The sequence below is a fragment of the Phlebotomus papatasi genome, chromosome 3 (assembly GCF_024763615.1).
Source record: "Phlebotomus papatasi isolate M1 chromosome 3, Ppap_2.1, whole genome shotgun sequence".
NCBI lineage: Eukaryota > Metazoa > Arthropoda > Insecta > Diptera > Psychodidae > Phlebotomus > Phlebotomus papatasi.
In genome coordinates, this window is record NC_077224.1 from 1719930 (window position 1) to 1736479 (window position 16550).

The following is a 16550-nucleotide window of genomic DNA, read 5'->3' on the forward strand; positions in this document are numbered from 1 at the left end:
TCAGCATTTAAATCAATGAATGAAAACTTAGCAAGAATTGAGCACTGGTCCTCCACAAATGGATTGCTTCTAAATCCCAAAAAGTCGCAGGCCATAATAATCTATAAAAAATCAGCCCATATTTCGCATTACCCTTTATTCCTTCACGGAGAAATCATTCCTTCTGTGTACTCGGTCAAAAATCTGGGTATTGTCTCTAACAAGACTTTATCCTGGTCTGATCATGCATCCACCATTTGCCGCAAGGTAAATTACTCTCTTTATACCCTCCGACGCTACCGGGACATTACACCTTATGGCACACGCTTACTCTTAGCTCGACCACTGATATTGCCATTTTTTACTTATGGAGCAGAGTTGTTCTTCTTGGCAGACGGTGAGACTATCCGCCGTCTATCCACTTCATTTAATAATTGCATCAGGTACGTTTGTGGGCTGCGGCCCCGTGACCATATCTCAGCTCACCGCAAAGTTTTAGTGGGATGTGATCTTCCATCACTTTTGCTTATGCGTGCCCTCATTTTTCTACATCGCCTTCACGAGTCTGGGTGTCCTGGATATCTGGCCTCTCTCATGACTGATGGAGGTTCGGTCAGGGTCAGGGGGCTCATAGTCCCGAAGTGTAATCATGAGTGCTTTAGACGCACTCTGTTTGTTAGAGGTGTAGGGGAAGTGCTTATAATTTTGGACAGTCTGCATATAAGCATCGATACCCTAAGTTTGAAGTGCCATATTTTCAATACTAATTGACTTTTCTTGTTACTCTCTTTTCAGAAGGATTGTTTAGAAACTTGGCAAGCTATTTATCATCTCATTTTTACTAAAATTAGTTTTAATACGTTTAAAAATGAATTGATATGTAGAGGTGAATTTGACTCTTATTTTGGACAACTTGGTTATTAATTTTTACAACTTGTCTGTAAATTTGGACAGATAATCCGCCTCAACAGGATGCCCATTGTTCTTCATTTTATGAACCAATCTTACCAAGTCCTCTTCCTGGTCATGTAAGGGAAACGTGGAATGTCACAAGACGCCCAGAAACTTTCCATATCATTTATTAAAGTGAGTTGACTTCGGTACTCCAAGTACGTGCGGATTCGCTCATTCCCTGCCCTTTCCGGGAGCCTTTCAAGGCATTTCTCACTGCATCTCTTTCGTAGAGATGATGCTCCTTCATTTCTCCAGGCATTTGTCCAACCTAGTCATCACAAAAGCTAAAACTTCACGAAATTTCGTGAGAAAAACACCTGTCCAAAATAAGAATCATCACCTCACTGGTGAATGTCTTAAAAAATTTCCCATTTTTCACACGAAAAATATAATTCACAAGGCAAATCTCACTTCAGGTCAAATGTACAAATCATCAGTAACGTGAATCAACACAATACTCAATGAATATTCAATAATATCACTCAAAAACAGCGAACAAACTTTGTTAGTACTTCACCAAAACTAAATAAGACTGAAGTAAGCCACGAAGTTCTGTCATATTTCTCGTAAGCTATTGCTCACACTGAATTTTCAACAAAGCAATTTCAACTCAAATCATATTCAAATTTTAACGTATTTAGTGTTAAAATATTACAAAAAGAACAAATATTTAGATAGAATTCATTATTCATCAAATATTGGAATAAAAATCCATTATTTTAATCAATTTATTTTTAGTGTCCAATGTTATCCTCAAAGTGTCCAAAATAAGAAACTGGACAAAATTAGAAGCATTTCCCCTATATTTATACAATTCCCTTACTTCGCATAATCGTCGATCACCGGATGCAATTCGGGAGTACATTTGTAACACTCAGAATGAATTTGGTTAGCAACATACTTCTCTTTACTTTTTTTTCTTTCATTTTTGTTCTCTTTGGTTTCCGTTTTTGTTTTTCTATCCTTTTTCTTATCCTTTTTTCTTTAACTTGCCACAAATTTGTAAGAGGGAATCACCCTATTTTTTGTGGGTTTTAAATAAATTGAATTGAATTGAATTGAATTAAAAGAAATTACGATTTTTATTAGGACCCTAAGTCCTAATTAGGACCCTAAGTCCTTCAGACCTATTAGTCTGACTTCGTTCTGTGGAGAAGATGCCTCGGTTCAGAAAGAACCCTGGACATCTCTCTACTGGAGATGATTTGTCTCCTCACCCGTGGTGGAGCAATTCCTGCTAAGGGACAGAGTTTGTCCACCGGAATGCACTAATGAGCCCAAACAGAAGTAGATTTTGATTCTCCAATAGTCTCTTGGATAAAACGTAAATGGAACTCTATTTGCACAAAAAGTCGTTGAAGTTCGAGGAATTCAAATTCAATTTCGAATTTTCATACTAAATTTTCGAACAAGGTTGGGAAATTTTATCAAATATCACACTAAAAAGCTGGCAAAAGAGTTACTCAGTGATTATGTAGTGATTAAATACTGGGGCAAGAACAGTAAACGTCGTTGTTCTGCTTTTTTCCCTGACAACAATGTGAAGACCGTCACATTTTGACGCTTGAGCACTTCGAAATTCGAACAGTAAGAAAGTCTCTTTTTTGGATCTTCAAATAGATTTTCGAATTTTTTAAGATCTACTTCTGTACGGAAAGAATCTCTCCCGTAGTTCAGCTGCGTACTCTACTACGGAGAAAGATAATGCAAGTGCAGAGGTACGCATCAGTTTCGGCTGAGCTCCCCATTGAGCGTTGACAAGTTTTCGTAGTAAGTTAGTTCTTGTTTTCATCTTGTTTTTAACATTACTGCAGTGAGTCTTGTAAGTGAGAGTTCAATCGAGAGTCACTCCAAGGTACTTAGGTGTGAAATTGTGTTTCAGAAGATTCCCCTCCCAACTTACATTCAAGCAAGTCCTGGCCCACTTGTGACGCAGATGGAAACAACTTACCTCTGTTTTAGAGATATTTGGCTTTATTTCGTTCTCCTTGTAGAATTTGGAGAATTCCACAAGGTAAGTCTCAAGCTGGGACTCCACGCCTTGAAACGTGTTCACCCTAACAGCTAGAGTCAAGTCATCGGCGTACAAGAAGGCTTTGGATGGAGATGGCAGTGGCTGATCATTTGTATAAATATTAAACAAGATTGGAGCCAAGACACTTTGTGGCAGGCCATTTTTTTGCAGTCTCCATCTGCTTTTCTGGCCACGGAACTCAACAAAGAATCTGCGATTCTCTAAGAGAACCCCAATCATCCTTGCAAGGCCCTAGTCATTTGTAAGATTGTAGATCTTGGAAAGGAGAATTCTGTGGTTTACTGTGTCAAAGGCTACCGAGAGGTCAACGAAGGTAACACCTGTGATTTTGCCTTTCTCAAACCCGTCCTCAATGTATTGAGTGAGGTTCAGTACTTGACCAGAGCTGGATTTCTCAGAGCGGTACCCAGTTTGCTCTCCGATCAGCTTGTCCTCTACGGCAGGTGCAATCCTTTGCAGCAGCATATTTTCGAAAATTTTGAAAGGGTGACATAAAAGAGAAATGGGACGATAGCTCCTCGGATCATTGATGTTCTGTCCGAGCTACGGAATTGCGACCACATGGGCTTTTCGCCACTCTTTCGGAATTCTGCGATGACACAAACAATGGTTGAAAAGTCTACTTACTTAGTGAACAATACGTCAATTATCTCTGATAATTGGAAATAGGAAAAGTCCAAGGAAAGCCGGGTACTCTGTTGGTGCGTTCGATGAAGAACTCCGGTGTTAGTGCGTTCGGAGAAGACCGTGAGTAGTATTATCCATATGGGCTTTTCGCCACTCTTTCGGAATTCTGCGATGACACAAGCAATGGTTAAAAAGTCTACCTTACTTAGTGAACAAGTCCAAGGAAAGTCGGGTACTCTGTTGGTGCGTTCGATGAAGAACTCCGGTGTTGGTGCGTTCGAAAAATACCGTGAGTAGTCAGGTATCACTCTGGACTGGACCCTCCTAACAAGAAAAGCTTCCGCCCTTCTCCAAGGTCCACAAGTTTCACTACATCTTTGCTTGATTAACGATACGTCAATTATCTAATTCGAAGTGCAACCTTCCTTAAGTGGTAAATAATAGAAGACGTAGAGTTCTCAACTAGATGCCCAAAGCCCACGACCCCATTATCGGTAACCGGTTGTAAATGAATGAAATGAATAGAAATGGGATAAATTTGTTTCTAAAATTTGGCACAAAAATTTCTAAAAGAGACTGAGTATTCTAATCCGATTCCTCAAAATCTGAAAAAAACACTTTTCAAATCCAAAAAACATTCTGAAAAAAGAAGTTGAATGTTTGCTTAAATCACCCAACTGCAGAACCTTTTAAATTTTTGAAAAAAATTCAACAGCAACTTCCTGACAATTCTTGAGTTGCTCACCATCAAAAACACAACAAAATTCTCCCACAAGGACCTTTGACTTCCGGAGATCCATCGACCAATGCGGGGTCTCAATATTTTTTTCCAATAAAATCTCTCTTAAAATATGTTGCACACAAAAAGGGTGAGAACACATGACTTCACAATTGGGGAGTTATGATACTTACAACGTTGGAGAATGAAAATGGAAATAATGGGTGGCCTGTAGCAACTATTACAGCTCAGTCACGGCGTAGTTTGACTCGTCATTGGGATTGATGGAGGTTGGCGTTGTGGCTGGTGGATGAGCCACAGCTGGTGACTTGGTCACATTGCCCTTCTCAGCCTCCGTGGCAACTGGTAGTGGAGCCTTGGCTGTGCCTCCACTGAGATCACTCGGCAAAGGAGAGAGAATCTTAGGAGGCGGAATGGCCTTGGCATTTGGTGGCAGTTTCAGCGTTCGTTGTGGATTGCGTGCTGTGGAGACTTTAAGTTCCTCAGCAGAGAGCACCTACGGTAATTGTATTTTTTTTTGTTTTGTTTACATCGTTAGTGAAAACTCTTCAGAAGACACTTCTTCTTTATGATTTACCTGTTCATCGGTCTTCTTCGGGATCTCCGGGAGGGGACAATTGAGAATAGCCGGTTTCATTGGCCCTCCAGTTTTCTGATCGAACCTCCCTCCTTGGCGCATTGTTGAGCACCTGTATATCTGCTTATCCCGCTCAAACAGGGCACTATCCACGACACTAGAACTAGGAATGGCATCCTCTCTGGCCACAGGACGTCGCATGGTGGCCACGGAGCCCACAGCTAGTGGTTGATGTGGCGGATGATGCTGTATCTGCACCTGGTGCCCATCAGAATAGTGATGATGATGATGATGGGCATGAGACGAGTTGCCGTGCGGGTCGCCACAGGCGGCTGAATTTCAGTAAAAATCATTCGCCTCCAGCGTTTTACACTGCTTACTGAGCGTAGCGTACTTCCCATTATTGGGACCCGGCATATTATGTCCTGGACTGTGATTGTGCGATGGTAGCCGACCCAAAGTATGAGTACCCATAGATCGCATTTGTCCATGATGTGGATGCACATGTTGGTGCACCATCATCTCATGATGCTTCCGACCAGCATGTGCCAATGTATGTGATCCACTGATGGCCGGTGGTCTACAAAATTATCAAAACAAACGAACGCACTGCTTTATGTGAAATTGATGAATATTTCCTATACTGTACAGATCTATTCAATTCAATTCAATTCATTTATTCATCACAAAAAATAGGTTGTTTCCCTCTTACAACTTTGTGGCAGATGAAGGATGAAAAAATGCAAAAAAAATAGTCAGTGAAAAAAAAGATTTTGGAAAAATAATAAAAAAAATAGTTAAAAAAAGAAAAATTGTTAAGATTCAAAGAACTACTCAGATGAGTTCAGGAAATGCTCCTTTATGGCAGCAACCGATCGTCTCGTAAGAGGAGGAAGGGAGTTATACAGGTAGACTTCCCAGGTTGTACAGGTAGACCGTCCGTCAAGAGGGCCGCTAGATATTCAGGACACCGCAACACAAGAAACCGACAAATGAACGTGAGGGCTCGCATTTGCAAGTGTGAAGGTAGGTCACACCCGACAAACACATCCCTATCCGAGGAAATGTGATCACGAGGTTTAAGCCAACAGATATACCTGATACAATTGTTGAAGGTGTCACCGAGAGTCTGCGCATCGATTCTGCGTCCGTTAAAAAAAAACAACTCGGCTCCATAATTGAAAAAAGGGAGCAAAAGTGCTCTGGCCAAAAGCAGCCGTGTGTCACGGGGTGTGATGTCCCGGTAGCGCCTAAGCGTATAAAGAGAGTAATTGACCTTACGGCAAATAGAAGACACATGATCTGACCAAGACAGATTTGTATTGAAGCTGATTCCTAAGTTTTTCACCTGCTCACAAAAAGGAATGACTTCTCCATGAAGAATCAGAAGATAAGGAGTAATGTGAACAGATTTTTTATAAATGAGTATAGCCTACGACTTTTTAGGGTCTAGAAGTAATCCATTGGAGATTGACCAGTGCTCAATTTTTGAGAGATTCTCATTCATTATTCGAAACGCTGATGAAGGGTCTGAGGGATCACCCTCAACATAAATTTGGAGGTCATCCGCATAAAGGTGATAGGAACAGCTGCGCAGGACAGAGGGTAAATCATTGATGAAAAGAGAAAAAAGAAGAGGCCCAAGGATAGAGCCTTGAGCAATGCCCTTGGACAAGAAGGCAGGTGGAGACATTTCGTCTCGAAAGTTCACAACTTGAGATCGACCATTAAGATATGATTTGAAAAGGGTGACTGCAGATGAAGAGAGCCCGAAAAAGTTGAAAAGTTTAACAGACCAGATCATGCGGAAGGCTATCAAAGGCTTTCGTAAAGTCAAGCAGCACCAATATGACAAAACGATTTCGGTCAATGGCTGCCGAGATATCATGATTAACTTTTAAAAGAGCTAACACAGTGCTGTGACCCTTTCGGAAGCCCGATTGTAGATCACATAGCATCTTGCCATCATCCAAATATTGAGTCAACTGCTCATGCAGTAGAAACTCAAAAACCTTTGATAAAACCTATTACTCTGGTCTCTGCCATAGCCAAAATTCTGGAGAGAATAGTGTACGAGCGAATCAAGGGTTCGAAAGAATTTGGATTGCGTGAGGGACTTGCATGATTTCCTTGATTGCTTCCCTACGATGTACATGTTGACCAATTTCATTGATACCACGAAGGCATTTGACTGATGAGCTTTTAAGCAAACTGGAGGAAGCTGGTTTTCGGGATGGGTCATTGGATTGGGTAAGGTCGTATCTAACCCTGGGGCCAGTGGCGTACCTAGGTACTTATGCGCGGGGTGCGGTTGTACCTCGAAGGCGTCCTTATCATGGCAAAATTGTTCGATAGGGGGGGTAGAAGGTCACACATCGAAAACAGAAGCATTACAAAAACCAGATATTTAACCTATCGAATGATTGCATAAGTTCGTGGGATTTTTTCACGCAGGGCGTTAAGGGATACCCCCTTGTTTCACTTATAATGCCTTACATCCCTCTAATGCCAAGTATCCTTCAAATAAGTCGAGATGTCCTTTGAAGAACTCTTCCAAAATGCGGAACAAAAAGTTGCATTTGTAGCTTTTAGTATTAGGCCAATTTGGAAAAGTTTAACTTTAAGTGATGGACTTTCAGGGAAAAGCATTTTGGGCGTTTATTTAGAGATTATGTTCTTGCTCTCAGAATGATTGAAAGGTGTTTTGGAAAATTTTGAAATAGAGATTTATCATTCGAAACATCAACTCCATTTTGAACGGTCTCTTACATTGATAGCAATATTGTAAGTGTCCTAGTGAAAGAAAAAAAAATTGTGGATAACAATTGAATAGATTGTTAAGATGTTGGACAATAATAATTCGATCGTATTTCGCTATTTAGAAAAGCTTTGATATGTTAAAAAGACCGATACATGGATGCTACATCTTTTGACTGAAAGGAATAAGGGAAACCGTATGAATGTAGGAAATGTAGCCATTTTTCTCTTGATATTCTGTGATGAAGCAACTTTTCTGGATCAATTGGTGACAGGTGACGATAAATGGATCTAATAAAACAATATATAGTGGAAAGGGTCCTGGAAAAACAGCCAACCTTCCTGCAAAAGCTAATTTGCATAAATTACAAATTTGATGTGATTCCAGGGAAATTAATCACTTTGAGCTACTCCAACGTGATGAAGCAATCATAGAAAATAAGCACTAGGACTAATTCATTAGATTCAACGCGGTTTCTTACTAAAAACGTCCGATTTTGCCCAAAAAAAGGGTGTAATCTTCCAAAATATCAGCACTAAATCGTGCCTCTAATACAGACGCTGCCAAAATTACAGGAGTTGTAATAGGAAATTCTCCAGAACCTAGAATATTCTTCATATATTGACTCTTCAGATTATCATTTGTTCCAATTTTTACCGAATAGTTTAGTGTGGAAAAATGTGGATTCATTGGAAGCTGCTTATATTCTCTTCAATATTGAAGTTGTATTTCAATGTCACTTTGAAATGTTATTATTGCAATAATTTGCCTAGTGTGTAGACAGCTTAATAGCCTCTACACACTAGAGAAATTTATGTCCATATTGAAAAGTTTTTCCTTCACAAGCGTAGGGAAACTGCTTCAATATGGACATAAATTTCTCTAGTGTATAGAGGCCATAAGTCTCTAAATTTTTGGGCTTAGCCACAACCCGATCTGTTCAGACCATGACTTAAGTGCTAAGTGTCATCCATAAGTCTCTAGTCTGAAATTCGTATAAGCGTAATCAAAATAATGATCAAATGGCATTTCCATCAGTTTCTGACTAATCCGTCTCTCGGATTCAGCCGAGAAACGACTTAGTTAGTGAGAAACTGATGGGAATTTAGTCAGTATTATTTTGATAGCAATGATTAAGCGGTTTCTCGGCTTAAGTCGTCGAACTTTCTATGAAACTGAAGTGATAGGGAATCAAACAGCTAGTATATGGCGTATCCAACTCCCTCTGCTGGTAACCCTGCGAAGCTGACGTTAGGTTACAAAATATACAAACTGGAAAGGGATTTTTCATCATTTTAGAGGTTGGTCTCGACCATAAGACGGCGATGGCCGCACGGAGTAAGAAGAGATGAAATAAAATTGTGTTCTTATCCATTCTATTCTAATTACAAAGGTATTAAATCATCGAAATATCAAGGAATCGTATTGCTTTCCCTTGTAGAGTAGAGTTTGCTTAATAATTCATTTACCAAAAAGAATATTAATTAACCCAAATTAAAATGTTTGTATCTGAAATCCCATAAAATATTATAGATTTAACTATTAACTGAAACAGAACAGACATATTCCTTTCCACGCAAACTCCATCAAAACCGTCGCTTAGTAAATAATTAATCAGGCATGTTTTATAAATTAATAAACACACACTCACCCATTGTGATTCCGAGGCAATGTTCTGGCCATAGTTTGATGATTCTGCGGTGGCTGATGAGAAATGTAGGATGGTTCCTCCACCTGAGAGTAGTCATTTCTATTGGGAGAAAGATAATAACATTCGAGTGCTAAAAGTTCGCAAAAAGGGTCCAGTAGCGATGCCTCAACTCACCGTTTCCGTATGTAGATCCAAGTGTGAGAGTCCACCCAGACCATCACAGTGAGCAGAATGGCAGCAATAAAACTGGCAATGAGCATGAGAACCAACCCCAAGAGACCACCCTCGCACAGTCCACGAGCTGCCGTTAAGTAGTTAAAATGAATGGCTTTGCAATCCACCAAAGCTGTGAGTTGCGTGAGGAGACGTTCACTCAAATTCAGATCAGCCGAGACAGCTCCCAACTTCGGCTGAAGCCCCGCTGACTTAAACAGGACCAAAGAAACTTTGGACACTGTAGACATAGCTGTTCGTGCATTATTTATGGCATTTTGGGATTCTCGCAGTCTCTGTGTGAAGGGATTTGAGCGAACACTCTCACACTGTGTATAGTAGAGCAAAACATCCGTTGGCATCTCACTTGGTGCCTCTGAGGCCAAATACTCAGCTGGATCAATGCACAAATCCCCAACTGCCACAGAACTGGACAGATAGAGTCCTGACATGAGCCAGGATCCAGTCACTGCTAACAATCCGCAAACACTGAACAGAATCAGAGCACAACGAGAATGCCTGGCAACTCCAACCAAGAGCACAGCACAGAGCACCAGTAAGAGTGCTAGGATAGCCACAGTTCCTGGCCATCGAATCAACTCCCACTGATCCCCAGTATTGAGAAAATTAGACATAACGATGCCCATTAAAGGACGACGAATATCTCCGGCAGCATTAATGGCAATTGTAACATTGCCCTGAACAACATTGAGAGCCAAGATTAACTGTGACAGAGCAGTCTGATTGGAAGCTGGCTGATCAAATATATCTGCCAATTCCACCAATTGTGGTCGAATCTTCATAGCCAGTGTATTCTCCAGAATGTGAGTCTGCAAAATGCAAACATAATTCTCCTAGATTTCCTTCCCTGTGCCCGCATTATCAACTTAACTCTTTTGTCTCTTTTGGGACTCTGAGTACCCAAAGAAGCATATGAATATTTTATAAAAAACAATGTTTTTTAATTATTCAGAACTGATAAAAATCCAGAACTGATAAAAATCCAATTCTTGTGGATGATTACAAACTATAAGGATGTCCAAATGTAAGATATTTTTTGTAGAACCTCAATTAATTCCTGAGTTTAGATATTTTTGATTAAAAAATGGTGAAATTGGCTTGCAGCATATGCTGCGGTCCGGAAAGAGTTAACTGATAAATTATTGCAACTTGTCTCTTCAAGTAAGAATAATTGACTAAATCTATGAAAAATTCCTCTTTCTAAGAAATTCTTAGAACAGAAAACACGGCAGACTTGAAGCCATTAGAGAGGAAAGTACTCTCCCTTCGATCGTTCATGCCATCGAATAATGTGAATTTCTTCTACTTTTCTTAAGAGATTTACAAATGATTATAACATAATTATCAATAATTGATGATAATCTAACTTAATATTTAAAAGAAATGTGTAAGTTTCTTAGGAAAACTAAAAGTAAATTAGCTTAGTAAAACTAACTGAAAGAGAACTCTTGTATTCTAAGAAAAATAAAGATTAATGTGTCTAAAAGTAATGAAACACATATCCTTCTCATATTGCTCTTACACTCTTATTTCTCTGCTTTGAAAAGTCATTATGAATCATCAAAGTTTAAAGGATGATTCACTCCAAATAAATAACAAGGACTAGGGTGTAACTCCTGAAAGAATAACTGTGGAAGGGACACTAATAAAAACTTTGTTGCTACTCCAATTAAACGAGATTTTAGCTTGGCTTCTAGGACTTGGCATATTTCACAACGACTGTACCATTAAATTTCAAATGGTTTTACTAACAATGGACTGTAGGGAAAACGAGGACCAAACAAGGATAGCTCCCTCCGAACACTGCAAAAGCTCATAATTTTAGACAGAGTGGTTATAAGCACCAGGGCCCCATCAAGCCTATTAAAAAGTGAAGATATTTTTCACTTTTCCTTGTAAAAATTTTGCAGCTATTGCACCGCGACTTAAACAAATTTGCTCGTAGTTCTTGTATTATTTCGGCGAGCATTATGAAATATGAATTTTTAGGTAGCTTTTAATGCACGATTTCGAAATATATCAGACTTATAAGTCAATTCTCTTTAGGAAAAAACTTGCCAACTGGCTTCAGTGCCTCTATGCAAAAACGTATGGAAAAATGAAATGTCGAGAGGCCCCTGTAAGCACCAATGTTCCAAATTTTAAGTGCGATATTTTCTACTAATTGGATTTTGTAGTTACTCTCTTTTCAAAAAGATTGTTTAGAAACTTGTCAAGCTATTTATCGTATTTGTTTTTACTGAAATTAGTTTTAATAAGTTTAAAAATGAATTGATATGTAGAAGTTAATTTTACTCAAATTTTGAACACCTTGGTTGTAATTTTGGACACTTTGGTTCTAATTTAGGACAGCTAATACTTCCTTTTTATTTAAGTGAATCGTAGAATGTCACAAGAAGCCTGGAAACTTTCAACTGCACAAATATTTTTTGTTGCTTTATATCTGACCTGTCACACAAAACTGGGAATAGCAACAAAACGAAGAGTCAAAATGAGTTCAAACTTTCAAGAGATGTTTATAAGACTATTACCGAGGACACTATAGCATTTTCAAATAAATAAAACCTTTATTGTCGCTGTAAATGTGATTTTTGTGAAGACCGCCTGGAGGCGGTCTTACCCGTTAGAGGGTTAAAGAAAACAAAAAAAAAACATAATTAGTACATTTATTAAATATGATTTAAAGCTTTAGTTTTGTCAATAAAAGGCATTTTTATTTGAAAATAAAAAAATAATAATTTTTTCAAAACCGGGAGATCGAGAATTTTTGATTTTTAACTGTTTATAAGTATTGTGGAGTACTGTATTCCCTGAAAAATTGAACTCAAAATTTTGAGTTTAACTGGTATTTTTCCTTTTTTGGAAATGTTGTAAAAATTTGAATATATTTTTTTAAATAAACGCAAAAGTGGAAGCTAGCCTTTTCAGGGAGTGTAGTACTCAATGTTACTGATCAACGGTAAAAAAATGAAAATTTTTGAGAATGGGGTTTTTGAGAAAAATTAATTTTTAAATTTTTCCAAAAAAAAATTCAAAAAACCGTTTTAAAGAGTATAAAATTATCTTCCAAATAAAAAGAAGAGTAAGAAGAAATCTCAACCCGTTCGCGAGATAGAGCATTTTGAAATATTTGCCAAAAATCTCATTTGACGAATGAAGCGCGAGACGCCATCTTTGGCGCCATGTGTCTCCGGCCAGGAATTTTTTTTGGGCGAAAAAAAAATATATAGGGGTATATTATTTTATCGTGTATTTTAACATATATAATATTCAGAAATATCTGAGACCATGAACCCGCTATTTGCGATTTTTTCGGTCGTCTTGAGATGGATTGGCCCAGATAGAATTCATTATTCATAAAATATTGGAAAAAATGCAAAATTTTAATCAATTTACTTTTAGTGTCCAATTTTACCCTCAATGTGTCCAAATTTAGAAACTGTCGAAAATTATGAGATCTTCCTCTATATAAGCAAAAATGCTTGTCCAGATGAACGAAAGAAAATATTATTTTTTGCCATGTCTCGAGATGGAGGAGTATCTTTTAGATTTTTTAACTTTAAATAAATTTGAACCTAATCTGAAAACACGGATTTATAATAAATTTGCAAATTATTTATAATTTTAACCCCAAAAGATACTTTAGAACAATAAAAATCCACAAGAATCAACAAAGATGTTCCATTTCAATCTTTAGAGCCGTGTTACTGGTCCATTAAAATAATAATCCACTTGACCATTCCGTGGTAATTTCTTCTAAGATTTAAATCCAGACATAATAAATTTCATAATTTTTTTTATGAAATTATTAAGCAATAAAATAATTAAAGTAAGTACACTGAATTCAGAACTTTCAAAACAGTTAAATTTTCATATTAATTTTGGCAAAGAGAAAAAAAAGTTATTTTATTATTTCCATTAGCATCTCTTACATTAAGGAGGTATCAAGACTAATAAAAATTCTTTACCCCAAAATTCAACTCACAATCGAATTTTCACGCATTCCAAATTGCAAGTGCAACTCGGAGTACGCATTTCTAGGTTACCTGTGAAGCCTGTAAAGAATCTCAGCTACCATAGGCTTATCTGGGCTTATCACTGGTTTTTCCTTGATTTCAAGTAGTATTCCAATTTCATTTTAAATTTGTGGCTAATCGTTTTTTGAATTGGTGTTGTTCATAAAATCTTCTTTAAAACCGATTGGAGTTAGAGAAAATCCAAGGATTACAATAGGTGTGTTTATGAGTGAATGACACATAATTGACTGTCAGAATGCAGTGCAATAATGGTTTTCCGAGTGTCACAGAAAGATGTCTTAGATAAATTGCATAAAATTGGCTTTTAAACGCATGATACTTCCTGCTAATGGTTAAGGCAAGTAGATGAAAGTTCCATAACAAGAGTGATGTGCAAATTTTTGTGTCCGGTAAAATATTTCCGGAGAAACTGCAGCGTACATACGCTAAGTGTGCCAAATTTCGGCATAGTTGCATGCAAGCGCCGAAGTCTTAAGTTTGAAATGTAATATTATTAATACAAATTGATTTTTTTGGTTACTTCTTTTTAATGAGTGCTGCTTGAAATCTTGTAGCCAGTTTATCGTCCTTATTAACTCTAAAATTATTCTTAATAAATTTTAAAATTAATAAAAATGTAGACATAGCTTTCGTGCCCTATTTCGGCCACCTTCATTCTCATAGATCCTTCGGGAATTCTTCCAATATCTTTTTCACGTCATCTCATTTGTCGAAGCTACATTTTTTGTTATTCTTTTGCATTGTACAAATCTCTAGAGTATGCAAAAACTAGAAATTCATGGAAATTCGAGGAACAAAAAAGGTGGCCGGAATTGCAAGCTGGCCGGAATTCGGCACACTTACCCTATAATTAATTCGGGTTGTGCGGCATTCAGTAAAACACCTTAAATAAATATTGGGCATCACTTTCCATTCGAAACTGCACAAGTTCCCCTATTTAAGGAAGCTTGAATGTATTTTATTTGAATTTTCTGAATAATTACTGAATTGTCCAACTTTCCAATTGTTCTGTCCGACTTTTAAAAGCTGTTTTTTCGGCATTTTTCACTGTTAAAATATTGTTTAATTTAATGTATGAAGAAAACGAAAAATAAATATATTCAGCCTGAAAAATCATATTTTTACCTAATTTTTTGAAATCAGACTAAAAAAAAATGTGAAAAATATAAAGTGTTCGGAGCCAGAGTATTTGCGAAGCCTAGAAGCCTTAGCTTAATTGAATTATTAAAAATCCTGTGTTTTAAGAAGAATTAGAACTTGACTGGAAATTTTAACTAGTATCTCTTGACTGATTTTTATTTCTCCTTTTTCATATAAGAATGCAATTGGTATTTAGATTATTATTGGAACAGGCCATCACGAGCCAAATGACATAATTTATTGCAAAATATTTATGGCTCGTAAAATATTTATGTAATTTTATTGGAAATTATAAAAAAAAATATATATTTATATGAATGTTAAGTCATTTCAAAAAGGATTGTGAAGTAAATTCTAAAAAATTGCTTTACCTGATTCCTCACGGAAGACACGAGATTGTCCACCTTCCGGCCGGCTGTGAGAACTTCCAGGAGTCCATTGTGCAGATCATCATTCCCATAGAGCCCCAATCCGATGGCTGCGCAGCAGAGAACTGTCACAATGGACAATGTAATTTTGAGGCTTTTGATGGAATGAGCCGGACGCGGTTTCCGGTCACAGCAACGTGTCATGAGGTAGAGCAGGAGTCCGAACAGAGACACAATCAACAGAGCAGCCGGAACTGAGCCCAGAATCCCGAGACTCTGTGGCAGGAGTTACCAAAGGAAAAAAGGGACAGTTGCAATTTGATCTTTTGGACACTTTGAGGGGGGTATTGACCCCCTGGGACTTGGGATTTACCTCCAAATAGACGGCGTCTGTTGGCCGGAACGTTGTGTTAGCAATGCGATGGAAGGTGATGTTGTAGTGGGGCAGTTTGTGGAGCAATTTGGCAATAAGGGGCGCCTCATAGTGACTGGTAGTGTCGACGGGCTCAGACAGCAGCCCCATGACTCAATGCAAAACGGGAAGACAAATTTGAGAGATATCCGCTGGGCAGCCAGTCCTTGGGCACTTTTATTCACTTGTACACCTGCTTAAGCACACACTGAGCCTCCACTGGACATTCTCCGGGCACCAGCTAGGCGGAAAATTGGGGCATTTTTGCTGTGAAATTTTTGCACGACACACCCTCAGCCCCAAAATTTACTTGCAGTGCCTCTTGTGGCGAACACCCGCATGAACTGTCATCCCTGAGGGGAAGATTTTTTGAATGATAAACGGTCAAAATGAAATGCTTTATTTCAGGACAAAAATTATTGAAAGGCAATTTTATTCATTTTTGTTGTTATTACGAGAGGTTGATAATTCATTTTACTGCATAATATATTCAAGAATTTAATACGGTTTTTGATTTAATCAAGGGAATCAAGCAAATTTTCTTGAGTTCGTCTCCCTGAAGTTGGCCGAGGATCAGCCGAAATGTTATCAGGGTGTTTGTCTCTGCTAATTAAAAAACTGTTATAAATTTAAATATTTTTTTACATACAATAGATTGCAAAACACTGAGAAAAATTAAAAAAAAAGTTTTAAAAGTAAAAAACAAATCAAGGGGTAAACAATCTAAAAAAAAACGTTCTAGGTGAAATTTCCCTATTGATTTTCTTAGGAAATTTTCACCATATAGGGGAGACTGGGGAAAACTTTGTCAAAACGAAAATTTCAATATTCACTATTTTCTAAAATAAAAGAGACAGACTTGAAATTTTTATTATAGATAGCCTTGACGAACCTTCTTAAACTTACAAAGTTTCGGGAAAGGAACTTACAAAGGGATTCGAGGAAGGATCATGTAAAATAAAAAAAATAATGAAATTTTGAGCCCTATTTTTGGAATATTTGGCTTACAGAAAATATAAACTGTACTGATTAATGAATG

The 16550-nt window shown here is 37.7% G+C and overlaps 1 protein-coding gene across 1 annotated transcript; it reads right to left on the minus strand.

The window, feature by feature from the left end:
- Window positions 1–4415: 4415 nt before the first annotated feature.
- On the minus strand, window positions 4416–15834 carry LOC129806452 (protein tweety). Its single transcript, XM_055855048.1, is given in 6 exon segments — window positions 4416–4830; window positions 4912–5491; window positions 9321–9419; window positions 9495–10363; window positions 15103–15375; window positions 15473–15834. Coding segments are annotated over 6 exon segments (2247 nt in total). The 5' UTR covers window positions 15623–15834; the 3' UTR covers window positions 4416–4554.
- Window positions 15835–16550: the final 716 nt, after the last annotated feature.